The 27,980-nt window shown below is 44.7% G+C and overlaps 1 protein-coding gene across 23 annotated transcripts in view; it reads left to right on the top strand.

Moving 5' to 3' along the window:
• Positions 1–27,980, top strand: part of DLG1 (discs large MAGUK scaffold protein 1) — an 818,929-nt gene that overhangs the window by 458,423 nt on the left and 332,526 nt on the right. For all 23 annotated transcript variants that reach the window (XM_082251441.1, XM_082251439.1, XM_082251438.1 and 20 more), the window contains one exon: positions 12,045–12,181. In XM_082251441.1, the coding sequence (XP_082107567.1) occupies positions 12,045–12,181 (137 nt within the window). The remainder of the gene's footprint in view (positions 1–12,044; positions 12,182–27,980) is intronic.

The following is a 27,980-nucleotide window of genomic DNA, read 5'->3' as shown; positions in this document are numbered from 1 at the left end:
CGTCGCCCACTGGTCTGCCACCAGAAAGGCCAGCAGCTTACCATTCTTGTCTCCCTTCTCAAAGAGTGACTCTGCTCTATGACATATGTTGGTGTGAGCAAAATTGGTATCCAACAAAGCCAGTTGCCGTCTGGCTACCTCCAAGGCCGCATATGCCTGAGGCGGCCCCGGGAGCAGTCTTATACTCCTCCTCCAGCCTGCACCCCTCAAGTTGAAAAGCTTCCCTCCCTGCATTACTCTTTACGGACCGACTTGATGGCAGAAATATAATGCCCCCTTATGACCGCCTTAAATGCATCCCACTCCACCTCCCCTCCCGCAGAAGATGCATTGTCATCCCAGTAAGCAGACATAGGAGACTCCACCTGCTGTTTCACCTGTTCAACCTGCAACCAGCCCGAGGACAGGCGCCAGGCACCTTTCCTGCCCCTGTCAGCCAACGAGAGGGTCACCAGCAAGGGGTTGTGGTCCGACAGACCACCAGCCGAATACGCGGCAGTTTGTACCAGACGCAGGCAACTCACATTCGCGAAAGCCAGGTCTACCCTGGATGCCGTCCTGTGGACCCCTGACCAGCAGGAGTAGCTCCGCACATCCGGGTTCTTAAACCTCCAGAGCTCTGAGCTGAGCCGTGGTAACCCAGGATAAAAATTCAGGGGAAGCCAGTCTCCGCGGATTAGAGGTGTCGAGCCCGTCATCCAGGATTGCATTGAAATCCCTTGTCATAAGCAAGGGAAGGTGCCTATAAGGAGCCAAAGTCACCAGGAGGTCAGTCAAGATCTGCGTCTGAAAGGGCAGTGGCAGGGGGACACTCACTATTACCACCTTTGGTTGATGGACATCCACCACTAGAATAACATATCGTCCTCCAAAATCAGTAACCACTTTCTGAATGGTGCAGGGCACACTTTTACCAATCAGGATATACACCCCCTGGCATACGTGGAATACGTAGCATGGAACATGCGCTGAATCCACAGCCTTTTCAAGGAGAGCACCCTGCTTCCATCCAAATGAGTCTCCTGGAGGAGGATAATGTGTGGCCTAGTCATTTTAATATAGTTAAGCACTGCTGCCCTCCTTTACTCTGTCATGAATTCCCCGTACATTACGTTAACTAACCCAGCCATAACTTGGTGATAAAGTGAAGCAGCCAGGTGAGCGGGAAAGCCGAGACGTGCACAAGGCTCAGGCCCTGCCCTCCAGCAAAGCTGTAATACAAAGCCGAATCGTTGAGTTGAATGTACATGGTGTTCCCACTTGATGGTGCCTGGAGCCTGAAAAAACTAATACTGCTGCAATACCCAAAACAATTTGAACAAAAACACAAAACCCGGTATTCAGCCTATTCCCAAAACCATATTCGTAGACCTGTGGCTAGTTCAGGTGCCTACAACAAGCATACAGCACTGTCCACAATAGACCACCCACCTGGGCAGACAGTCAATAACAGTCCCCTACAAAAACAGGGAAAAGTGCGGTTGCGGACAGCAAAAAGTGTGAAAAATAGGGGGAAGAAAAAAGCCCAACCCCCCCCCCCCCCCGGAAAAAATAAAAACATAATAAACAGTTGCAGAAGCTAACGTTGTAACAGTGTCAGTCTTGGAGCTCCCATGGCTAAAATCCAGCTCGATGGCCTCCAGCATAGGGCCCTGGACAATTTAGGTAGGATCCAGATGGCAACAGAAGACTAGCAGCATGGTCAGGCACAATGCACCCCCCCCCCCCCCCAAGACAGAGGGGATAATAAAAGTCATGGATATTGCAGATCCAGAGGCCAAACGACCTTACATGCACCTCATAGTCAGGAGCCCCTAAGTAGAACATGCATTCGGCCACCTTAAATGGAGTCCAGCCAGTCAGCAGCCTCCTGCTGTTTCAAAGAACTTGGAAGAACCTTTGTATTGCACTCAACATGCTCGGATACAGCATCCCATATTTCAGGCCCTTGGCTCTCAGGCGTTTGCGGACCTCGGTGAAGGGTCTGCAGTTTTTCTGCGTTTCCGCAGAAAAGTCAGTTAATAGCATGATTCCCCCATTCTCATACTGTAGCTCTTCCCTCTTGCGAGCCTCCATTGAGTATTCTATCCCGGTCACGGAAATTCAAAAAACGCACCAGAAATTAACATGGTGGGGGGGGGGGGGCCCTGGGGGAGCGAGCTCCCGTGGGAACCCTGTGGGCCCTCTCCACCACATAGGTTGGCGGTGGGGCAGACAGATTGAGGAGATCACAAAAGAATTGCTCAGCAAACTGGGTAGGATTATAGCCTTCTGCCTTTTCAGGGAGGCCCACCACTCTGATGTTGTTGCGACGCTGTCTATTTTCAGCATCCTTCATCTTGTCTGCCATGGCATTCACCTGGCTCTGTAGGACAATAATCTGTGCAGAGTGGGCCGCAGTAATGTGCTCCTTAGCCCTGGTCAGGCGCCCCCTTATTTTATCTAGATCATGCCTTATTAGGATGCACTCTGAGGCCAGGTGGTCTATCCGGAGCATGAGTGCAGTTTTGCAATTGTCTATGGTGGCAAGGATAGGAGCCGTTTTGTCCCCTCCTGGAGCGAGCCCTCCCAGCGGCTCAGATGAGCCCTGTGCAGGACATGAGGAACCAGACTCACCGGTCACGCTCCCACTAGCCACCCTGCCGGATTCCACCATCTGCTGTGTGGTCCTGGTAGCCGAGGCAGCTGGAGAGGAAAAGGTTAGAGGATGCCGCCAACGCAGGCAAGATGGCGGCGGCCGCGCACGCACCTCGCAGCTGGGAAGCTTACTGGGCCCACGGGGTCAGTGCCAGAACCGCAGATTTTTTGACCGGCATCTGTCGTCCTCGTCCCCCTGGATTGATGAGGGGAGAAACCGCTGCAATCGGGCAAGAAATAGGCCACGGATGGAGGTGGATGGAAACTGATTCAGTGAAGCTCCTGCAAGACACGTCCGGCTTCCTCTACAACCTAGCCACACTCCCCACACTTTTTTTGTTTCTTAATCATTTAATTTAAAATTTGAAAATATTTGTTCACCACTACGTCAAATTTTCAGAATTTTACAAAGTCTGCTGTTGCTTTCAATTCCACTTTTATCAGTTTTTATTTGAGTAGACTGTTTTTTTTTTCCTATGTTCTTCTTTTCCTGTAACCAGTTGTTGACACTGGGCATACAATTTTTTTTGTTTTTGTACATATGTGATGTCCTAACGTGTGAGACAGATCATGGTGACTGGGTTCTGTGTTGAGTGGTACTTGTATTTAGGGACATGTGGCTGAAACACAGATTTCCTGCTTTTACATCATATGTCCCTAAAAACAAGTACCTCTAAGCTGTCATAGTTTGACAAGCTACTTGCAGTGGGGTTGTACGCTGCGTCTGTACCTCCCAGATGCCTGGAAACGCAAGGATATGAAACACATGGGTCAGCACTAGTGTGCATGAGGCCTTTCAAAAATATTTAGGAAAAGGCATTTATTTTGTTTGTAAAAAATGTAGCAATGATTCCAACCAGAAGCCTAATTTTAGTGGCATTTTAAATAAAACAAATGATGGCATTTAATGTACACTTTATCCGCAGTAAGGCCTATTGCACAGATCACTTCTCAGAGAGCAACGCAAGTGTCACAAGGCTTTGACACCTTTTTTTTTTTTTTTTTTTTTTGGGCCTCGTCCACACGGCTCTCTATAAACACAGCATTTTTAGACGTACAGTTTTTTTTTTTTTTGAAGGGGGGGGGTTTGCTGATCTAAATGCAGTCCGTTATTTTCAATGTGCCTATAAGCACGAGTGGGACCTAAACCAGCTAAATGGAGAAGGCAGGTTGGAGGCTATTTCAGTTCTCAGAGTTGGATTTAGTTTCTAGTCCTCTGTAAGGAGTGCTTTATTAACACTTTTAAGAGCAAAATCCAGGGTGAAGTTCAAGTGACTTTACTTGTTGCCCATTCAGTGCAATGCAGTACATTTTCCTTGATTCCTCATGCCATTGCAGCATATACTTGTCCTTCCTTCCCTCCCTTTGTGCTGTACTCAGTGCAAGGAGCTGAAAGAAAAATTTGGAGCAGCATCTGACCCACTTTATGTAACAGCACTGGGTGAACATACACAGGACTTTCCTTTTCCTGGTGACTAAATAAAGTTGTGGGTTAAAGAAAAGGAAGGCATATATTTGCTGCTTTGGAGGACCAAGTTAAGTGATTCTATTGTTTTGCCCTATGTGGGCAAAGTAGGGATTTACTTTCAGGATTAAGTCTTTCAGGTCAAGTGTTAAAAGCTAACTCTAGCTTCCCTACCATGTTACACCCATATTTAGAGTGTAACGTGGTGCCAACCACCCTGTTTGGGTGCACTGGCGTTTGCGTAGCTTTAAGGATGCCTATCTTCAGTGCAGGCACAGCCCAGTGGCACCACTGCACAGGTGTGACCTTTTTGCCTATGCTACTGTGCATGCATGACCAGTGAGGATGTACTAAACATGTGCAGGTCCATCTTGATATTGGCCCTTTCCCTTTGGGCACTAGGCAGGACATGCTGAAGCTCCTGCACAACACAGGCCAACGCGACTGAGACCGTAAAGTCTCCAAGTAATAAGGGACTACAATGCTAGCACTACGATTCTGAGTAATGTCCTCCCCTTCTTGCCCTGTTAAGCATGGGTTCTGCCTTGGGAGATTGAGACCTGGGGGGACTAATTTCCTTATTTTAGCCTTCCTTCTACAAATTCAGGGCAGCAAACTGACTCTGGCTCTCAGACAACGTTCAGTTTCTCACAAACTATTTCAGTAGCTCCGACCTCAGGGACCTTCACATTCAAGTACAAACTTGCCCTTTCCATTGTGTTGGAACTACCAGTCTATATCCTTTATGCTAACTATACACTGATGGAAATTTGGGGGACCTGCCTAATTCTGATCAGTCTATAGCCATTCACACTGGAGAGATGTTGTTCGTTTCAGATCTGATGAAGAGACACGTTGGAAAACTTTTGTCGATCAGCGTCTGCAGCCCACAATCAGTTCATTCTGACAGTGGTGGGTCCCATTGACACAACACGATGTCCCCGCAAGGGATTCCTTCATTCACTTTATTTATGTGGTTGTCGGAATCTTAGTCTTTTTTTTTTTTTCATTTTATTTATTTATTCAGGCACTTAGCTGAATAAAAAAAAAACTTTATAAAGCCAGCTTAAGGATTTGTGGAGAGATTACAGTGAGAGTTCACACAGGAGCTACCTAATGAAGTTCACCTACCACGCTATCTTGGTTTGGTTCAGAAGGAAGTGGAGAAGTTAGGATCCGAGGAAACTGACTTCCCCAAGGCAGATGAATACTCCTTTGAGGATGCTTAGATTTCTCATGTGTCTCTTTCCCAGTGGTCCATAGTTAGGATTCCCAAGGAGATAAGAACCAACTGTCTGGGCCTAAGAAATTGGGGTTGGGGTCTTTGAAAGTGCCCATACCAACTGAGTAATTTCTGTTGCATCCCTGTAATGAAAAGGGCCTGTAAAAGGACTATCCTTACAATGTATTTGCGCTCCCAAAAGCAGTTCACACAGTACCCATTGAAAGACCGTTTCTGTAAAAAGTAGGCAGTCCTTGCTGAGGACCCTGTGGTGTCTTAGTTACATAGGACCCTCTTGGTACAGGTGGATGTTTGTAGTAGTGTTTAAGGACCCTGCGGTCCAAAAATTTGAGTCCCTTTTTAAGGTGTTCTTTTACTTGCCTAATGTGACCATGCAACTCCACCATTGTATCCATGGAGGGTTTGTCAGGATAAGCTGGTATATGCAATGTGTATGGCAGAGGTGTAGCTAAAACCTATGAAGGGCCCCCCTCTAAACCCAGGGCCCAAAAAGGGGGGGGGGTGGAATTAAATAGGGGAAAGTGAGAGAGAAGAAAAAGAATAGGCCCCGTTTACATTAGCTATTCGATTATGTCTGCCCTTCTTTATGAAGCTGCAGGTTTAAACCAATGTGTTAGTTTACACCTGCTTACAATCAATCCGATCCAGTAAAAATAGATGGGGGTTTCCATTCCCCTCCATCTGATCAGATGGTAGTCTGGTGTCAATGAATAGGCAGTCTGTTTTACATCTGGCCACCCATTGAGGAGTACAGGCTGTGTCTGCTCTGCATAAGCGGAGCTGACCTGGACCAGTCATCCACCTGCTTAGCAGGGATCAGCGGACAGATCCCTCGCTGAGAAAGTGGAGTCCTGGCGAAGTCTGCCCAGTGCGAAAGGTGCCATACAATGAGAGAGAGAGAACAAAGGAAAAAAAAAGACAAAGGGCTGTGAAGCAGCAGGTGACAGTAGTAAAGTGATCCCTGGTTTGGTTTGCAGTGACCACAGTCTTAATTGCGGGTGTGTTAGACAGGGGACAGTTGGAGTGATTGTGGGTGGAGCAGTGAAGTGTACACAATCTGCTTGTGTTCGAGTGTCTTACTACATCCCCACCCAGGTGGAGGTGAGAGCCACACAGTGCTCATATACAGGCTGTGGAAAGACAGAGGCATTGTGGAGTGCCAGGGACCTGACCTGGAGGCCGGGACACCTATAGGCCGACGTAGGGTGGCTGTCAGTGAGCTCACACCTATTGTAGAGTGATCAGGAAGTGGAGCAGACACCTCCCCACTCGGCTCACCACGCTGACATGTCACTGCTGGCAGATCAATGTAGAGTGGCACCCAGGGAGAGTGTACTCTGAGCCCTTCCAACTGGAGGTGCTAGCTTTCATGGAATAGCCTGCTGAATGCAGAGTGTCTGCTTAGAGAGCCGTTGATCGTGAAGAGTAACCTTGTGCTGTGCTCCATGGTCTGTCCCGCAGTGATCCCCTTACTCCTGTCTTGGCCCCACCACTGTGGTGGAATACCAGAACTGGGTCGCAAGTGTGATCTTTGCGACCCTGGTAGTTCCACTACAGAGAGTGACTGCTCTACAGACTGCCCTCAACACACACAGATTGCTCCACGGGGCTGCTCCCGACACAGAGACTGCTCCATGGGCTGCTTTGGAATGCCGAAAGAGATAGACTGTCACACAGAGCACTCAAATATCGAAGCCATGCTAACAGACAGTGTCAGGGTGTCAAAGTGCACTGTACAGTTCCTGGCACCGCAAACCCCGCCAGATACTTGCCAGTGCTGTGCAGAAGCAGGACCAACATCAACATCCTCCCTCTGGTGAGCAACATGCCTTCCGTCCTGACCGTGCAGACTGTGTTGAGCCCACTACGGTTCATGTCTCCTTAGTATGGCTGAGCCTGAGAAAGGGAACTAGAAGACTGGAGAGGAGGAAGTCACATCCTCCTCCTCTGAATGTCAGGGCCTCTCCGTGCACCTGATTGGTTGCTAGGCGGCTCTAGCAGCCAATAGTTTTGACAGATGGGTTGAGCCCCCCCCCCCTACAGTGGTAGAACACCAGGGCTCGATCACAAGTGCATCTTTTGCGACCCTGGTAGTTCCGCCACTGGTGTATGGCTAAAGAACCTAGAGCAATTCAGTCTGGTTCATCAGCCAGACAGCGCTTGGAGCGCTCTTGAAAACTTGTGCTTCTGCATAGAGATTCTGGGAGGTTCGGTGTTCTCTTTTGAGGCTTAGGTCAACTAAGCTCTGCTGCTAGAAGCAGCTGGAGAGCATACTTTTGAGGCTGAATGCCTCGTTTGCAATGCTCTGGATATGTTTATCCGAAAAAAAAAAAATAATGGAAGAAAGAACATTCTCGCCTTTAAAGAAGCAGCAGAATTCTATAGAGCAAAAGCCACCTTTGTCTGGAACCATGAAGGGTCAGGGGAAAATAATTAGGGGCAAAACAAGCTTCTTTTCACACCCAAGCCAGTCAAGTTGGGCAACAAGCTACCTTGCCGGTTAGCTGCGCACCCTTTCCTTCAAGTGGGCGGACACTTTGCAGCTGTATGGATCTATGTTATCGCTGATGTATGGATTCAAAACACTGTGTCCAAAGGCTACAACCTGGAGTTTTGCCATCTCCATGCTTCATGTTGGTAAATGTGCTTACTGCACCTGACAAGAGAAGCCCTGTTTGCTGCTCTTGACCAGTTGTGCTCTCAGGGGTCATTGCCCCTGTTCTAGAACCAGAAATGTTTTATTGATTCTTTCCGTCTGAGAGATTTCCTCGCCTCAGCTCCTACCTTCAGATCGCTATACATCTGCTTTATTAGTGCAACTGGCACATCGTTATGGGAAAATTCTCAGTTTGTAGCTCTGCCCATTGACCTAGCCATGGCACTGAGTGTAATTTGAAAGGATGTGCCCTCAAATTCTGCTCTTCTAGCTAGGGAATCCTTCTGGGATATCTGGCCAATCTACACCTGCAGGAGTAATGTGCTGCAGAGACAGTACAAGTCCCTGCAAGTCTTTTAGTTGATCCTGGAGCCATCACACCAGCTTGAATTTGAGCTTTGTTCTGCAGATGGCACTGGCATGAGTTTGATTTCCCCAACAAAAGATTCAGACCCTTCATTCCAAGGTGTAAGAGTTGAGTTCCCTGGAACGCCACTCCATTTCCCTTTGCATGAGGGTGCTGGGGTCGATGGTAGCCTCATCCAAGCGGTCCCACACAGTCAGTCTCATTCAAGACTGTTGCAACTCAGCATCCTGACCGTGTGGAACAAAAGGAACTTGTCCTAGTATGGCCCGTGTCTCTTGACACAAAATTCAGGATAGTGGTGACTATCAAGTCTGGCGCCGGGATCTGTGCAATGCTCTCTTGTGATGTGGAAAGTACAGATAATGGAAAACAGCCTGTCAGGTGGTGAGGAGTCCTAGACTTCACTCTGTTCAGTACCCAGATCCAGAGAACTTTGGGCTTTTTTTGTAGATGCCCTAGTCACTCTGTGGAGTGAGTTCATACAGATTTCTCTCCCCAAGCTCTGCCTTTTCTGCTTGAGTCCCCCCCCCCCCGGCCCGCACAAGGAAAGCGTACTTTAGTGCAAAGAGGGAAAGCTTCAACCCAGGACATACTTTGTGGCACAGGGGTTGCCCTTCAGTCAGGATTGGACAAGACCTTCGCCCCAGACACTATAAAAAGTCCGATTTTTTTTCTTTTTTTTTTTGGAGATCATTGGCCACCCGTTCCTTGGTCAGAGCATTTGTACAAGGAGGGTGTCTGCGCTTGGGGCTCTGTCCTGTAAGGTATCTTTTTTTTTTTTTTTTTTTTTTTTTCTTTTCTTCTTGTGCTTTACAATTGCAAGATTTTGGGGTGTTGAGACTACGTTCTTCCTTCTTGCCCAGGGGGCTCGCTTTTCATTTAATTCTGGCTATAGTGTGGCCTTCCTTTTCTAAGGCTCCAAAATGCCCTGAAGATTGCTCTCCAAAGCTTGGATGTGGCTAGGGCTGTGCAAGTCTACTTACAGCCACAGCCTTGATTGGTAAAGGTTGTCACCTTAAGATGGAGCATAAACTAATGGCGCTTTTCCACTACATGGTACGGCTCGCTTAAACAGTACCACCTCGGTTGGGGTTCCAAGCGGGCCGTACCTATAACATATCCCACAATCCTTTTGCATGTAGCCTTGATTGTCACTACTAGCCACTAGCCAGAGAATCGTAATCCCACCCACTTACTACTTTAGTGGAAAAGAAAACCGAGCCGAATAGAGCCTATACAGTGCTGAATGTGCCAACTCGTACCACGCAGTGGAAAAGCAAACTGAGCCGAGCTGGGCCAAGCAGTACCGAGTGGAGCCGAGCCGGTACTTGCAGTGGAAAAATGCCATAATAGTCTAAGTATTACACTTGTGCCCTCTGATGACTGCAGTTTATTGATAAGTCTTCTATGTGGGACAGTGTCAAAAGCCTTACTAAAATCTAGATATGCAATGTCTACTGCACCTCCACCGTCTATTATTTTAGTCACCCAGTCAAAAAAATCTATAAGATTTGTTTGACATGATCTCCCTGAAGTAAACCCATGTTGTTTTTCATCTTGCAATCCATGGGATTTAAGATGTTCCACAATCCTATCCTTTAATAGGGTTTCCATTAATTTGCCTACTATTGATGTCAGACTCACTGGTCTATAGTTGCTCGATTCCTCCCTTCTACCTTTCTTGTGAATGGGCACGACATTTGCCAATTTCCAATCTTCCGGGACGACTCCTGTTACTAATGATTGATTAAATAAACCATTAACAGATTTATTTAACTAATCATTAGTAACAGGAGTCGTCCCGGAAGATTGGAAATTGGCAAATGTCGTGCCCATTCACAAGAAAGGTAGTAGGGAGGAATCGAGCAACTATAGACCAGTGAGTCTGACATCAATAGTAGGCAAATTAATGGAAACCCTATTAAAGGATAGGATTGTGGAACATCTTAAATCCCATGGATTGCAAGATGAAAAACATGGGTTTACTTCAGGGAGATCATGTCAAACAAATCTTATAGATTTTTTTGACTGGGTGACTAAAATAATAGACGGTGGAGGTGCAGTAGACATTGCATATCTAGATTTTAGTAAGGCTTTTGACACTGTCCCACATAGAAGACTTGTCAATAAACTGCAGTCATTGAGCATGGACTCCCATATTGTTGAGTGGATTAGGCAGTGGCTGAGTGACAGACAACAGAGGGTTGTAGTCAATGGAGAACATTCAGAACAAGGTCATGTTACCAGTGGGGTACCTCAGGGATCTGTACTGGGACCAATTTTGTTTAATATCTTCATAAGTGATATTGCAAAAGGCCTCGATGGTAAGGTTTGTCTTTTTGCTGATGACACAGATATGTAACAGGGTTGATGTTCCTGGAGGGAAACGCCAAATGGAAAAGGATTTAGGAAAACTAGAAGAATGGTCAGAGCTCTGGCAACTGAAATTTAATGTGGAAAAGTGCAAGATAATGCACCTGGGGCGTAAAAACCCAAGGGCAGAATATAGAATATTTGACACAGTCCTGACCTCAGTATCTGAGGAAAGGGATTTAGGAGTAATTATTTCAGAAGACTTAAAGGTGGGAAGACAATGTAATAGAGCAGCACGAAATGCCAGCAGAATGCTTGGATGTATAGGGAGAGGTATAAGCAGTAGAAAGAGAGAAGTGCTTATGCCGCTGTACAGAACACTGGTGAGACCTCACTTGGAGTATTGTGCGCAGTACTGGAGGCCATATCTCCAGAAGGATATAGATACTCTAGAGAGAGTTCAGAGAAGAGCTACTAAACTAGTACATGGATTGCAGGAAAAAACTTACCAGGAAAGGTTAAAGGACCTTAACATTTATAGCTTGGAAGAAAGAAGAGACAGAGGGGATATGATAGAAACTTTTAAATACATAAAGGGAATCAACTCGTTAAAGGAGGAGAGCATATTTAAAAGAAGAAAAACTACCACAAGGGGACACAGTTTTAAATTAGAGGGGCAAAGGTTTAAAAGTAATATGAGGAAGTATTACTTAACTGAGAGAGTAGTGGATGCATGGAATAACCTTCCTGCAGAAGTGGTAGCTGCAAATACAGTGAAGGAGTTTAAGCATGCATGGGATAGGCATAAGGCTATCCTTCATATAAGATAGGGCCAGGGACTATTCATAGGATTCAGATATATTGGGCAGACTAGATGGGCCAAATGGTTCTTATCTGCCGACACATTCTATGTTTCTATGTTTCGGATGTATTCCAAGAAAGGGATTTTACAGGTAAGGCAAAAACCCAGTTTCTTCATATATTAAATTGCACCTGCCCTCAGAATCTGAATGTATTGACCACGTTTTGTGAACTGCCCATGTAAAAAAAAAAAAAAAAAAACTACCTACTCCACTTAGGCAGCCCATAAATAGGGGTACTCTGATCTCTATTGCAGGCTACAGCCTGCAGCGCTGATCGAGAGGGGAACATTTGACAGGGCAGTTGTATAGAAGTTGATCAGTAGATTTGCTTCTCTACAGCCTCTATACCCACACATGGAAAATTCGGCTAGTCTCTGTTGAACCAGGTGAATTTCCATTAATTTATGGCCAGCTTTACATCGTGCTCTAGTGATGTGTTAGTTAGAAAAATTCTCACAATATTTTTATTTTAATTCTATGTAAAATGTTGTCTCTAATAGGTCTTGGCTTCAGCATTGCTGGTGGCGTTGGAAACCAACACATACCTGGTGACAATAGTATTTATGTGACTAAGATAATTGAAGGAGGTGCAGCACATAAAGATGGAAAACTTCAAATAGGAGATAAACTTCTAGCTGTAAGTATAAATAACTAGGCTTGTAACAGATAAACATTTTGGCATAATTACACAGCAAATGTGTGCCTGAATACAAAAAAAATAAATATATATATATATATAATACATTTTTCCATTTAAAGTGGAACTGCTACCAGACTATTCACACGTGATGCTCACTTATTGGTGTTATGTGGACTGTTTTCATTACCATCCATAATTATTTTGATCATATTGGAACTTTTACAACCTCTTTGGACTTTCTTTGAAATATATAATATATATATATATAGTTTTTTTTTTTTTTTCTTTCTAAGTTTTTGCACTGTGCACTTTATATCCATATGTTACATGGTCTTGCCCCAATGCCACTAATCATTTTGACCTCTTATTGGGTCCTGGAGAACGCAGGGCGCACCGAGGTGGACGCCATTTTGCTGTAGAATTGTTCAGCCTCATTTTGCAGAAGTTCCCATTGAAATGCATGGACGGCCATGCTTTTGTGGTTTCCCCATGGGAATGCTTTGGGTGGCCATTTTCTCAGAGTCCACAAATGCTGGAAAGCAGGTTGCAGCTTGTTTTCCTATGGGACACCTTCCTTGATTCTTGACTGACTTGAACACACCACCTCTCCCCTGGTGTTATGTATTGATGTTAATTGCAATTAAGGTATGGTACCGCCCCTAGTTTTAGGAGCAGTTTTCACATTATATTAGTTTGATTTTATTGTACATGCTATAAGGAAGGCGTAAAGCCGAAACGCGTCAGCATTTGTCATGTTGTCACCGCTATCCATGTTATATATCCATAACATTTGGTTTGGACGTTCAGCCTGAGCACTGACACTTAGCTCTTTATCTTCCCACAGTGCGGTGGAGCTAGGGTGAGTTATTGTTTAGGTCGCAGCTAGGCCTTTACTCTAGTGATGACCCAGGTACTTCCTCTTCCTGTGAAGATCATTTTTTTTATGCACAGCAGACCGATCCTGTTCTCCTCCATTTCGAATGGTGGTATGTCTATTGGGGTCCCTGTAGGTCTCTCTCACCCTGCTATCTGCAGTGCTAGTGGCTGGGATTTGTAGTTCTGCTGGTGCCGCGGTGTGGGTCCGTTTTTTGCAGTTTTTTTAAAGTGACACTGTGCTATTCCAGGGTTCATACGCCCAGGGGCAAATTTCACCTACAGATCCCCTCCTTGCGGTTACAGGAACCTTCGGATCGCAGCTCCTGTCTGCTTTAACGGCGGTTTTGGAAAATCTGGTGTCAAAAGTGGATTTGGTTTTAAAAAAATAACATTAGTAAAAAGCGCCCTATGAACTACCCTGCCTCTCGTGTTTCCTCAGATTCTGAGGTAGATATGGCCGCCGCGGATGCATGTCACCCTGAGGGTTCTGCGCCATCGCAGCCACACGGCAAAGCGCGCTGGTGGAGGCACTTGGTGTCAGTGCGGGAAACTCTAAAAAATGGCGGATAATAATGCAGCATCAGGGACGCAGGTATAATTTGGCACTCACAAATCCCAGAAGTCGGGCAAGGTTAGTCGGGCTATTTATTTATTAGTGTAAATAACAAGGCAAGTGAGGAACATAAGAACCCTAAACTTCAGAAGGGCAAACTTTCCAAAAATGTACTCATTGATGGAAAGGGTAAACTGGGACCAAGCCCTGGGATCACTGATCACAGAGGAAAAATGGGAATGCTTTAGGAACATATTAAGCAAATACATCTTGCAGTGCATTCCTATGGGAAATAAATTTAGAAGAGACAAAGCCAAACATGGCTGGCTAAACCGTAGCGTTAAACTTATTAGGGGAAAAAAAATTGGCCTTCAAGAAATATAAATCAGAGGGCACAGTATCGGCTTTCGAGCAATACAAGGAGGCAAATAATAAAAGTGAACACGAAATCAAGATGGCTAAAATCAACTTTTAGAGACAAATGGCAGAGGATAGTAAAAAAAAACCCAAAGAAATTCTTTAAATATATCAACCGCAAAAAAAACTATGGCAGAGCATATTGCACACATAATTGATGATGGGAGGATGATTATAGAGGACACTGAAAAAGCAACCGTGCTGAATGCTTTTTTCTCATCAGTCTTTACACAGGAAACGGAGGGGTACAATGACCATGACTGTATGGTTAATAGTAATACACAGGACTTGCCACTATGGCTAACAGAGGGTGAAATCAGGGAAAGGCTGGATAAACTTAACACAAACAAATCACCAGGCCCGGATGGCGTACATCCGAGAGTACTCAAGGAACTCAGTAAGGTTATATCTAGACCACTGTTCCTGATCTTTGCTGACAGTATTAGGACAGGAGATGTACCAGGGGATTGGAAGAAAGCGAACGTGATTCCGATATTCAAAAAGGGACAGAGGCATATCCCGGGAAATTATAGGCCTGTCAGTTTGACATCAATAGTATGTAAACTTTTGGAGGGGATGATAAGGGACTATATCGTAGAGTTTTCTAAAGACGACATCATCATCAGCAGTAATCAGCACGGGTTTACAAGTGGACGTTCTTATCAAACCAATCTCTTAACATTCTACGAGGAGGTGAGCTGTGAGCTAGATAGGGGCAGACCAGTGGATGTGGTGTACTTGGATTTCGCTAAGGCGTTTGATACAGTTCCCCACAAGCGCTGAATTTATAAAATGAGGTCTGCAGGTTTTTGACAGCAGGGTTTGCTCTTGGATACGGAACTGGCTAAAAGGGCGTGTCCAAAGGGTGATGATAGCGCATACTCAGACTGGTCTGAGGTAGTAAGCGGGGTCCCCCAGGGCTCAGCCCTGGGACCGACCTTGTTCAATTTATTCATAAACAGCATTGAGGTCGGGATCAGTAGTTCGGTATCAGTTTTTGCAGATGACACAAAATTGGCCAGGGCAATAACTGCACAGCATGAAGCAGATTTCCTACAGAATGACCTGGACAAAATAACGGAGTGGGCAACGACATGGCAAATGAGGTTTAATGTGGAGAAGTGTAAGGTTTTGCACTTGGGGACTAAAAACATAAAAGCACAATACACGTTAGGAGGGGAACCCTTGAGGGATTCAAAAATGGAGAAGGATGTGGGAGTCTTGGTTGATGATAGATTAGGCAATAGCATGCAATGTCAAGTGGCAGCTGCCAAAGCCAGCAGAATATTAGCATGCATAAAGAAAGGGATGTATTCCACAGATAAGACTATAATCCTTCCACTTTATAAAACTTCCGACCGCATCTGGAGTATTCTGTCCAGTTCTGGTCGCCAGTTCTCAAGAGGGATGTGCTGGAGCTGGAGAGAGTCCAGAGAAGGGCAACTAAAATGATTAGGGGATTGGAGGACCTTAATTATGAAGAACGTCTGCAATCACTTGATTTATTCTCCCTGGAGAAGAGATGCCTGAGGGGGGACATGATAGCAATTTATAAATATCTCAATGGGGATCTCAGCATAGAAAAAAAGCTGTTCAGTTGAAGGGATTGCATGAGGACTAGAGGGCATACAATGCGATTGGAGGAGAAGCGTTTTAACCTCAGGCAACGTGGGGGGTTCTTTACTGTTAGGGCTACAAGATTGTGGAATTCTCTACCACAAGAGGTGGTTTCTGCGGGAAGTATGGTGGCTTTCAAAAGACTCTTAGACGTACATCTCAAGGATCAGAACATTCAGGGCTATGTGAGATGATTACAGCCACACACACCTACACAGGTTGAACTGGATGGACTATTGTCTTTATTCAACCTCACCTACTATGTGACTATGTAAGGTTTTCCCTTGCCCGGAACTTTTTTTGACAACATTGTCTCTGACCAAAGGGGGCGCCTCAAACTGATGTTAGTGGTGCCGAAGCGTTTTAAGAGGTGCTATCCATTTGCAGACGCAGTATCCACAAAATGGACCGTTCCACCAACGGTGGACCACTATGTCTCCAGGCTGAATAAATCTGTGGTCCCGGTGGAGGAGTCTCCGGTCTTTACAGACCCTATGGATAGAGGGATTGAGTCTGTCCCGCCACTTACATGTGATAGTGAGCTCAATACTTAAACCGATCTCCGTGATCACTCTGGTGTCCCAGACCAAAACGGAATGGGCAAAGTTACTAAAAGATGACCTAGAAACAGAACCGCTCCCTTCGGTCCTGGCAGTGCTAACGGACCAAATGGTCCAAGCCCTTCTATTTACACCCCATGACGACGTCCAATCGGACGAAACGTACGTCGGGTGGCGTGCTGGGTAGCGCGTGCCGGAATCCCTTGAGGAGACAGGACGGCCATAGGTTTGGTGGTCCACGGACAGGAGGCCCTAAAGACATCTGGGAGGTCTCCATGCTCTACACTACATGCGAGTCATATCATGATGCTTGTGAGTACCATACCTTTCTTTAGAATAAAGCATTTTTAAACAGTCTACGCTATGAGATGTTCCTTCTCTCTCTGCATATTCTATTGTGAGCATATCAGGAACACACTGGAGAAGCCTTCACCTATCACTGGTTATGCGCAAATTTTTGATCTCTGTCACGGGGATCAACAGCTTCTGGTAAGAAGTTAGAATTACTGGTGTTGGAGTGCTGTCTGGTGGCGGTTTTCTATCCTAGAAATCACTTTTTGAATGAGGAGTCGGATTCATATGGACTGTTATCTCATTGCTTTATTCACATCTTCAAGTGGGACTGTCATAACCAAGGGTTTTTAGCGCTACAGTTTTGCTTCTTCCTTCTATTTATATGTGATGCGTCGCAAGATGCGGCCCGTCTTGTAGCCAGAGTATCGGCGGTGGGGATAGCTATTAGACGCATGTTGTGGCTAAAAAGCTGGCCTGCGGATCAGGCTTCAGAAAAGGCTCTATTAGAGCTACCCTTTACTGGGGACCGTTTATTTGGATCCCCATTGGATGAACTGATCAGTGGTCCTACAGGTGGGAAGAGTACTCTTCTTCCTCAATCCTCCAAGGGCAAGTCGCCACGTAATAGACGGGGGGCCTTATTTTACTGTCCACAGGTGGATTTTCCGTGTCCCTGGCACGCAGGAGAAGGGATCTAAGCCATTTAGGTCTTCTGGGGGTTCCAAGAAGACATGGTCGGGTAAGCAGAGAGCAGGCCAGTCCAGATCTACAGACAAATCTCTGTCTGCATGAAAAGACGCCCTCAAGCGTAACTGGGGTGGGAGGACGTCTTCGCCTCTTTCCGGAACCATGGCCCTTCTTGATTCAGGACAAATGGGTCTTTGAATTGAACCGATCGGGTTACAAGATGGAATTCCGATCTCGACCGTCGGACAGATTCTTCCAGTCCAATCTACGCCTATCTCCAGATCGGTTAAGGGATCTACGAGAGGTGGTACGAGATCTGATGTCGCAAGGGGTGATTGTGCCGGTTCCCTCTCGGCAATGCTTTCTGGGGCTCTATTCAAACTTGTTTGCGGTTCCCAGGAAAGAAGGCAAAGTGCGTCCAATCCTGGACCTCAAGGCTCTGAACCGATTTGTGCGGGTACAGAAGTTTGGAATGGAGTCCATTCGCACAGTAGTGGCATCCCTACGCATATCTGTTTTGCACTGGACACTAGCACTAGTAGGAGAGGAGCATTATCAATTTGTGGCGTTACCCTTTGGTCTCGCCTCTGCTCCCAAAGTGTTGGCTCCGGTATTGGCATTACTGCGACAACGGGGGATTGCGGTACTGGGGTACCTGGACGATCTCTTGGGTGACTTGACAATCACTGTACAGACTCTGCAAGTTGTCTGAACATCAATTTAAAAAAAAAATCTGCTCTGGTACCATCTTCAAAACTGGATTATCTGGGCCTGACTCTGGACTCAGCTTCGGCAAGGGTGTTCCCCCCCCCCCCCCCAAAAAAAAAAGCTGCAAAAGTTGCAGAGGGCGATTTGTTTGCTGTTATCCAGCAACCTGTCCTCTGTGGACCTGCATGTGAGCCTTGGGTCTGATGGTGTCGACCTCCAAGGCAGTTCCATTTGCTCAGTTCCACACGAGACCCTTACAAAGAGAGATTCTTGTCAAGTGGAACAAAGATCCAAAATCCTTGGACACTATGATTCGGTTGAGTCACAGCACAGTGTGTGCTCTTCTGTGGTGGCTGCGCTTGTTGGCTCTACGCCAGAGCAAGTCCTTCCTCCCATTGTATTGGACCGTGGTAGCCACGGATGCCAGCCTGTCCGGCTGCGGAGGAGTGCTTGGGAAGCTGTGTGTCCAGGGGTCCTGGACCATGATGGAGTCCAGACTACCGATCAATATTTTCAGAGCGATAAAGCTTTGTCTGTGTCACTGGACAAATTGTCTGCAGGGTTGTCCAGTTCAGATTCAGTGGGACAATGCCACGGCCGTGGCTTACGTCAATCAATGGGGGCACCAAGAGTGTCTTGGTGGCCCAGGAGGTGGCAAAGATTCTGAAATGGGCAGAAAATTTTGTTTCAGCCCTTTCCGCTGTGCATATCCCAGGAGTGGAGAACTGGCAGGTGGATTACCTGAGTCGTCAGGTGTTGGATCAGGGGGAATGGGCCCTGCATCCGGAGGTGTTTTCATCTGGAGAGGTTCCTGTGGGGGACACCCGACATCAATCTGTTCGCCTCTTGGCTCTACGAGAAGGTACAGAGGTTTGTAGCCTGGTCTCAGGATCCTCTGGCCGACGCCACAGACACACGGGTGGCTTCTTGGAGTATATAATAAACAGGCAAAAAATTTGGGGGAGCATACCCATGTATTTCTAAAGCTGCTGCAGCTATGAACCAAAAGACATGTATATTAAAAAAGAATAGCGCGCAAATGCAAAAGAAATAACTACCAAATCTGAAGACAATCCATAAATAAAAATGGGGGTTTGGTCCCACCATATGGCCATATCGTGCTCAAGCCCACTACTGCGTCAAAGTACCCCATTATCAGTGGGTCCTACACTATCCATGAAAAAGAGATGAATCCAGCCTAACCCTTGGAGATAATACTCCTTGCTGGGAAGGATGTGCAAATGCACAACAGGGGACTCCTCCTATATCAAGTTGATGGTGGACACTGATTGAGTACAGGTGTGTGTGGGGGGGGGGGTGGGGAGGGTTGCTCAACCTCGATAGTCTGGTCAGACCGAATACATAATAAACAGGCAAAAAATTTGGGGGAGCATACCCATGTATTTCTAAAGCTGCTGCAGCTATGAACCAAAAGTAGTGGGCTTGAGCACGATATGGCCATATGGTGGGACCAAACCCCCATTTTTATTTATGGATTGTCTTCAGATTTGGTAGTTATTTCTTTTGCATTTGCGCGCTATTCTTTTTTAATATTCTTGGAGTATAGGCTGATCAAAAAGTGGAAATATTCCCCTATTTGTGGGACTTTATAGGCACTTGTCAAAGAAATATAACATCAATGTAATAGAAATATAATTTATTGTGAAAAAGACATATGAAAATGTTTTACATTTTATAAAAGCAAGGCAAGCTGTATACAATACATTACAGATACAAGCAGATATCGACCACAAAACACAAGGATGTGTACCCAACGCGTTTCGAAGTCAATTGTAACTTCTTCCTCAGGGGGTAACCTTGGGTGGTTGTCTGTTGGAAATCAATTACAGATGTAAGTAATTTTATATATTTAGAACAGTATATAAACAGTTCATACAAAGACCATACATCACAGTATTTGTTTAAATTGAAAGAAGTACACTTACATATTCAGCTTTTTGTAATGATTTCAGGCTTGCCAAGGTATAAAAACAAATGATCAGAATGTCTGAAAATCTGACCAGGAATATGCTGCCCAGGAGAGTAAAGTCAGTAATCACTGAAGGTCTCAGGTGGTGTTTCAAATGTATGTGCTGACCAGCGAACACGCTGAATGGGAACAGCTGAAATCCAATGAATAGGAGATCTTGCTAGGTAGAGATTAGAATAGGAGGGAATCAGACGCATGTCCATATAAATAAATTATGTATCAAAAGATTGTGCATTGATACTAATCAAGATAGGTATAAATATGTTTGTTCTTATTTTTCCTCTAGAGGATAGAAAATATATATATATCCATAAATAGGGAACTGAGTCCCATAGATGTATGTTCTAGACCAATCATGTCCTCCAATAGAGTATTGGATTGATCAAAACAAGAAAAAGAGAGTCAATTGCAAACTTAATAAAAATTTGTATACAGGGACATTTTAGTGCTAGTGAAAAAAGTAGAAACAACAAAGATGATATGTAAGTTACCTTAGTCTGATTTGGCACAAAAGTTTAAAACGGCACCATGTTCCTGGCAGGGAGTGAAGCAACTGACTGCCAGAGAGCCTGGGTTTATATTACCTTGTTTGATTGGGAAATTGGTTGCATCCTCGTATTCTGCCTGATGGCAGATCTCAGTCAGCTGTCTCCTAGATGGATTCCCTGGATCACAGGGGCCGACCGTGGCCCCTCCCACGCATGCGCAATGCATAACGTGGTGGGGGTGCGAACGGCCTCACCGGCATGGAGTGATTCCGTCTGCGTGGAATGCAGGCGGAAGACGGTGGGCGTGCATCATAGATCTCTGATGAGATCGAGATGGAAAAGCAACGTCTCACACGTAGGGCTGCCACAAGGTGGCGCTAACTCCGTGCCAGGCATGTCCCCAACGTGTACAAACAACACAGAGCGGATGTCAGTCCTGTATGCAGAAATGTAATCCGAGAAATAAAGAAGATATAAAATAAATACTAGTAAAGATTTGATTAATCTGGGAAGTACTCAGTAAATAACCTGTGCCCAAATTTTGATATATAGTTTGTGGGTAAAAATACAGTCCAGCAAATATGGCAGCTACTGAATCAGATTTGGACATTCTGACAATTTGTGTGTGACAACATAGGAAAAAGACAAAAATGCAGAAAGGTCAAAACAAATATTATGCCGTAATGTCATGCATCCAGATATATACATAAAAAAAAACAGAGTATGCAAAAAAGTTTAACTATTTGTACAACCTTATTGAGTCAGAAATGTAAATGCATACATAGAGACAGAGCGTGCAAAATATAAACTGTACAAGAAATATGATGAGAGATTTAATTATTTTTCCATTATTTTTCCATCCCTCCTGAAATAAAACCCTCTAGAAATGGTTTAAAAGATAGCATTTCCTTCAAGCCAGGAGGATCGGTGGCTCTCAATTTATGTATCCATCTTAACTCCATCTGCAAAAGGATCTTGTGCCAGTCGCCACCCCTGGGATTGGGGTGGATTCTGTCCAAGATCAAAAATTTGATTTTGGGGAACTTCCCAGCATGGACCAAGCTGGTATGGTGGCCGAGGGGTAATTCGGGGTCGCATTATCTCATGCTCCTAATGTGACGATATGCACGTTTCGAGAATTCAAGTTTGGTCTTCCCAACCTAAAAATAACCGCACTCACAGAAGAGTAAATTTATCACTCCGTGAGTGCGGCAGTTGGCAAAATGCTTGGCAATAAACTTGTCCCCATTGGGGAGGATTGGATTTTTTTGGGTAAGCATGAAACCACAATAATTGCAGTTTCCACAGATAAATGTCCCTTTATATTTGCATGGATCTTTGTTCTTGTTTGTTTTATATTCACTTTGTACCAGTTTATCTTTCAAGGCTGGTACCTTTTTTAAAGGTGAAATGGGGACATTCCGGGACATATTGTCCCAGAATTGGATCAAGAGCCAACATGTGCCAATATTTGGTAACAATCTTCCTTATTTGAATGTTGGTCGGAGTATTTCATGATTATTCTCAGAATTTGATCATCCTTTAAGCTTTTTGGAGAGAGTAATTTTTGTCTATCACTGGTAATGGCTTTTTTGTAAGCTTTTTGTAGGATAGTTTTTGAGTATCCTCTCAACAAGAGTCTATCTCGTAAATCATTAGCAGCTTTCTGAAATGTTTCAATGTCTGTGCTGTTACATCTGATACGTAGGTATTGGCCAAATGAAATTGAACGGATGAGGGTCTGGGGGTGAAAACTTGAAGCATGAAGGATGGTGTTACCCGCAGTGGGCTTCCGAAAAAGGCCACTGCGGAACACCACCCTGGCCTCTGTGAATCTCAACATCCAAAAAATGTAATATGATCATGATCAAAATTCATAGTGAAGGTTAAATTAAATTCATTCTTGTTCATTCTGTTTAAACAGTTTTTCAACAAATCAGGTGGGCCGTCCCAGAGTAAAAATATGTAATCTATATAACGAACCCACATTTTAATGTGGTCCATATATAGAGAGAGGGCCTCACCAGACAAAAAATATTGCTCCCACTCCCCCAGGTACAGGTTGGCGTAGGATGGGGCACAACAGGTGCCCATCGCTACTCCCTGTACCTGGAGGTAGTGGGAGCCATGAAAAGTAAAGACATTATGGGAAAGTATGTATTGCAGAATGGACAGAATGAACTCACTTATATGCATCATAGTTGTCTCCATGTGTTATAGTATGTCGAACAGCTGAGACTCCCCGATCATGGGGAGTCGAGCTGTACAGTGCCTCGACATCTATTGTGACTAGCAGACAGTCCTCGGGAATAACTATATCTTCAATTTTCTGCAGAAAGTGAATAAATAAATTACTTACATCTGTAATTGATTACCTACAGACAACCACCCAAGGTTACCCTTGAGGAAGAAGGTACAATTGACTTCGAAACGCGTTGGGTACAAATCCTTGTGTTTTGTGGTCGATATCTGCTTGCATCTGTGATGTATTGGATACAGCTTGCCTTGCTTTTATAAAATGTAAAACCTTTTCATATGTCTTTTTCACAATAAATTATATTTCTATTACATTGGTGTTATATTTCTTTGACAAGTGCCTATAAAGTCCCACAAATGGGGGAATATTTCCACTTTTTGACTGACTTCTAGGGATGTGGCACTCTTTAGGTTAGACTGCCAAGAGCTAAACTTTTCTGTGCACAGAATAGAGGAGGAAGGGATTCTGGTCATTCTGGTGGCCCCAGACTGGCCTCGCCGGTCTTGGTATGCAGATCTGGTAAGGTTGGTCACCGATGCTCCTTGGAGACTTCCTCTCATGGAAAATCTGCTGTCTGAAGGGCCGATCTTCCATCCTGCTTTACAGTCGCTGGCTTTAACGGCGTGGCTGTTGAAAGCCAGGTATTGAAGGACAGGGGTCTCATGGTGTGAATCGCTGAAGGTGCATCCGCTTGGCTAGGATTTTAATCTTTCTCCAAAGGGGGGTTGAACAGTGGTTGGTCTTGGGTACTATTAAAGGCCAAGTGTCGGCTTTGGCTCTGTTTTTCCAACACCCTTTAGCTATGCATGCTTTGATTTGCACATTTATTTAAGGGGTTCACCATATGGCTCCTCCAATACGATCCCCGTTACCTCTGTGGGATCTTAACTTGGTACTGTCTAGAAGGGGGATTTTTGTTTGATGCCTCAAGTCAAAAAAGAGGGGGTGGGACTTTTACGGGCAAGTGAGTTTATACACAATTTGTAAAAAAGTGGTCAAGATTTATTTGTACAATATTGTTTACAATAATACATATAACCAGTGCATATGTGTTTTGGGTTATAGACCCAAATGGTGTTTTAACTCTATAACCCAAAACACATATGCACTGGATATATGTATTATATTGTGTATAAACTCACTTGCCCGTAAAAGTCCCACCCCCTCTTTTTTGACTTGAGGCATCAAACAAAAATCCCCCTTCTAGATATACAGGGACGGAGGCAAAAAACTACTACTCTACTACAGGATCAAAACAAACCCCAACTTGGTACTGTCTGTTCTTCAAAAACCTCCCTTTGAGAACATAAGGGAGATTTCTCTACTTACACTGTCACAGAAGGTAGCCTTTTTGTTGGCTATTACCTCTGCACGCAGAGTATCTGAATTAGGGGTGCTATCCTGCTGTTCACCTTATCTGGTGGTCCACAGAGATAAGGTGGTACTTTGATCTAATCAGTCGTTTCTTTCTAAGGTGGTTTTTGATTTCCATTTGAATAAAGATATTGTGCTGCCTTCACTCTGTCCTAAGCCCATGCATCCCAAGGAAATTGCCTTGCATTCTTTGTATGTGGTTCGGGCAACTAGGGTTTAACTGGCGGCTACTGACGGCTACTGAATCTTTCAGGAAATCAGACTCTCTTTTTCCTCACGGAAGGACCTCGAAAGGGATTGGCTGCGTCTGCCGCCACCATATCCAGATGGTGGTAGGGGCTTATTCACTGAAGGGTCAGGTTCCACCTTTCCCTGTGAAGGCGCATTCTACTAGGGCGCTGAGTGCCTCTTGGCTTTTTCGCCATCAGGCGTCAGTAATACAAATTAGCAAGGCGACAATTTGGTCGTCTGTGCACATGTTCACAAAATTCTACAAAGTAGATGTGTTGGCATCCGTGGATGCTTCTTTTGGCCACAAGGTTTTGCAGGCTGCTTTTTAAAGGCAAAAATTTCCTCTTTGAGGTTGTACATTTTCTAGGTGAGCTCCAGTTGTTCCTGGTTGAGCTCCATGTTCACTGGTTGGCAAAGTTTAGCCTTTAGGGAATCATGTTCTTTTCTGCGTTGTTTTCCCACCCCTCATGCAAATACTGCTTTGGGATGTCCCAATGGTCAAGAAGAATATGAGCTGGGTCTGTCAATGAACGATAGAGAACTGGGTTTTTGACTTTACCAAATATTCTTTTTCTCTGAAGTTCATTGACAGACGCAGCACCCGCCCCTCTATTTCTGAGTGGGATGGGGATTTTTCTTCTAACCACTGCTTGCGACAAAACTGAATCCTATAGCCGAGTGAGTGGGTGTATGCCTGCAGGGACTGCCCCATAGGCATGGTCAAGATTTTTCCTGCCTAGTGTCCTACTACTCCTAGGAGGCAGCATAACCCAATGGACAATAGGAATACAGAGCTGCGTCTATCAATGAACTTCAGAGAAAAGGATTTTACATCAAGTCAAAAATCCAGTTTTTCCTTCTACAGTGGAACCTTGGTTTACGAGTGCCTTTGTTTACGAGCATTTTGAAAGACGAGCAACATTTTTTAAAAAAATCTGTCTTGGTATACGAGCACTGTCTTGATATACGAGCAGTTTTATTACACTATAACCATGCCATCCCCTCTGTTAATGCCCTCTGTCACATGTTATTATGTGTCCCAGTGCTTCTACTGTATGTGAAGATGCCGATATGTACTTATCAAAGTGTTTCCCTGCACTTACTTTGTACGATTCCTGTCCCTGTGTCTCTCTCTGGTTTCCGTCCCCTCTGCTATCCCCGGCGGGAGGGGCCGATCACTCCTCCTGACGTCATCTGAGGAGGAGGGGGAGGAGAGCTGCAGAGCAGGACTAAGTAATCACACAGTGCCACAGACTCTCTAATAAAGTATAAATCAGCATTTGTTGTGTGCAGTGCAGGCACAGGGACACATGATGTTATTTAACAGAGGAGATGGCATACTTTTACTGCACAGGAATGTACTTTATATATAATACAGCATATCTTTATTCATTACATTAAATGCTTGTGGAACGAATCATCTGAGTTTCAATGCTTTCCTATGGGAAAACTTGCTTTGATATACGAGTGTTTTGGATTACAAGCAAGCTGCTGGAACCAATTATACTCGCAAACCAAGGTTCCACTGTATTTCACAATTATGTGACACTTTGTGTTGGTCTGTTACATAAAATCCCAATAGAATACATTTACGTTTTTAGTTCTAACATGACAAAGTGGAAAATTTTAAGGGGTATGAATACTTTGTCTGGCAGAACATACAGTACCTTGAAAGTGTGGTTGGCAGCTAACCCCGTTGACCACTCTGCTAGCAAGGGAACAAAGTTTTAACTAAGACTGACCATAGGTTATACAATTTTCTTGTACAATTTTCCGTTTACCAAAACCATGTATTATGAGGTCAAACCTAAACTTTTAATAGTTATGCAATCAGGCAGACCCCCTGCACTACATACAGTTGGGCAAAAAAGTATTTAGTCAGCCACAAATTGTGTAAGTTCTCCCACTTAAAAAGATGGCTGGCCTGTAATTTTCATCATAACTATACTTCAACTATGAGAGACACAAAATGAGAAAAAAAAAAATCCAGAAAATCACATTGTCTGATTTTTTTTAAAGAATTTATTTGCAAATTATGGTGGAAAAAGAAGTATTTGGTCTATACCAAAAGTTCATCTCAATACTTTGTTCTATACCTTTTTTTGGCAATGACAGAGGTCAAACGTTTTCTGTAAGTAAGTCTTCACAAGGTTTTCACACACTGTTGCTGGTATTTTGGCCCATTCCTCCATGCAGATCTCCTTTAGAGCAGTGATGTTTTGGGGCTGTCGTTGCAAAGGTTTTCTATTGGGTTGACATTTGGAGACTGGCTAGGCCACTCCAGGACCTTGAAATGCTTCTTACGAAGCCACTCCTTTTGTTGCCTGGGCGGTGTGTTTGGGATCATTGTCATGCTGAAAGACCCAGCTACGGTTCTTCTTCAATGCCCTTGCTGATGGAAGGAGGTTTTCACTCAAAATCTAACGATACATGGCCCCATTCATTTTTCCTTTGCACACATCAGTCGTCCTGGCCCCTTTGCAGAAAAACAACCCCAAAGCATGATGTTTCCACCCCCATGCTTCACAGTAGGTATGGTGTTCTTTGGATGCAACTCAGCATTCTTTCTCCTCTAAACATGACAAGTTGAGATTTTACGAAAAAATTCTACTTTGGTTTCATCTGACAATATGACATTCTCCCAATCCTCTTCTGGATCATCCAAATGCTCTCAAGCAAACTTCAGACTGGTCTGGACATGTACTGGCTTAAGCAGGGGGACATGTCTGGCACTGCAGGATTTGAGTCCCTTGCAGCGTAGTGTGTTACTGATTGTAGCCTTTGTTACTTTGGTCCCAGCTCTCTGCAGGTCATTCACTAGGTCCCCCTGTATGGTTCTGGGATTTTTGCTCACCGTACTTGTGATCGTTTTGACCCCACGGGGTGAAATCTTGCGTGGAGCCCCAGATCGAGGGAGATTGAGTGGTTTTGTATGTCTTCCATTTTCTAATAATTGCTCCCATAGTTGATTTCTTCACACCAAGCTGCTTGCCTATTGCCGATTCAGTCTTCCCGGCCTGGTGCAGGTCTACAATTTTTGTTTCTGGTGTCCTTCGACAGCTCTTGGCCATAGTGGAGTTTGAGGTTGTGGACAGGTGTCTTTTATACTGATAAGTTCAAACCGGTGCAATTAGTACAGGTAATGAGTGGAGGACAGATGCGCCTCTTAAAGAAGAAGTTACAGGTCTGTGAGAGCCAGAAATCTTGCTTGTTTGTAGGTGACCAAATACTTATTTTACCGAGGAATTTACCAATTCATTAGAAATCCTTCAATGTGAATTCCTGGATTCTTTCCCCCCCCCCCCATTCTGTCTCTCATAGTTGAAGTGTACCTATGAGTTAAATTACAGGCCTCGCGCTCATCTTTTGAAATGGGAGAACTTGCACAATTGGTGGCTGACTAAATACTTTTTTGCCCAACTGTAGTTGAAGGTATATCTAAAGAAAATTGAATAAGGAAATTGTAAAATGTGTGCTTGAAAAAGGGGGGGGGGCAGTGATGGATGGGCATATAGAGAAGTGGGGGCTGTGTATGTAGCTGGCTGGCTGTGAGGGTAGCCCAGATAGTAGGCAAGTAGGAAGCCTTGCTTTCTTCTACAGGGTTCAGCTTGGAAATGACTACATCCGTTCTGCTTACTCAGCGCTGGCAGGGAGGTGATTCATCTTTTTACAGTCATAGGAATAGCTGGTGGCTTGTGATGTTGTAAATGGCCACACTCTTCTGGTTTATTCTTGATTTCTGGC

This window comes from Pelophylax lessonae, assembly GCF_965119305.1.
Source record: "Pelophylax lessonae genome assembly, chromosome: 3".
Taxonomy (NCBI): Eukaryota; Metazoa; Chordata; class Amphibia; order Anura; family Ranidae; genus Pelophylax; species Pelophylax lessonae.
Note: the sequence above shows the minus strand (reverse complement) of the source record. Positions and strands in the feature narration are given on the sequence as shown.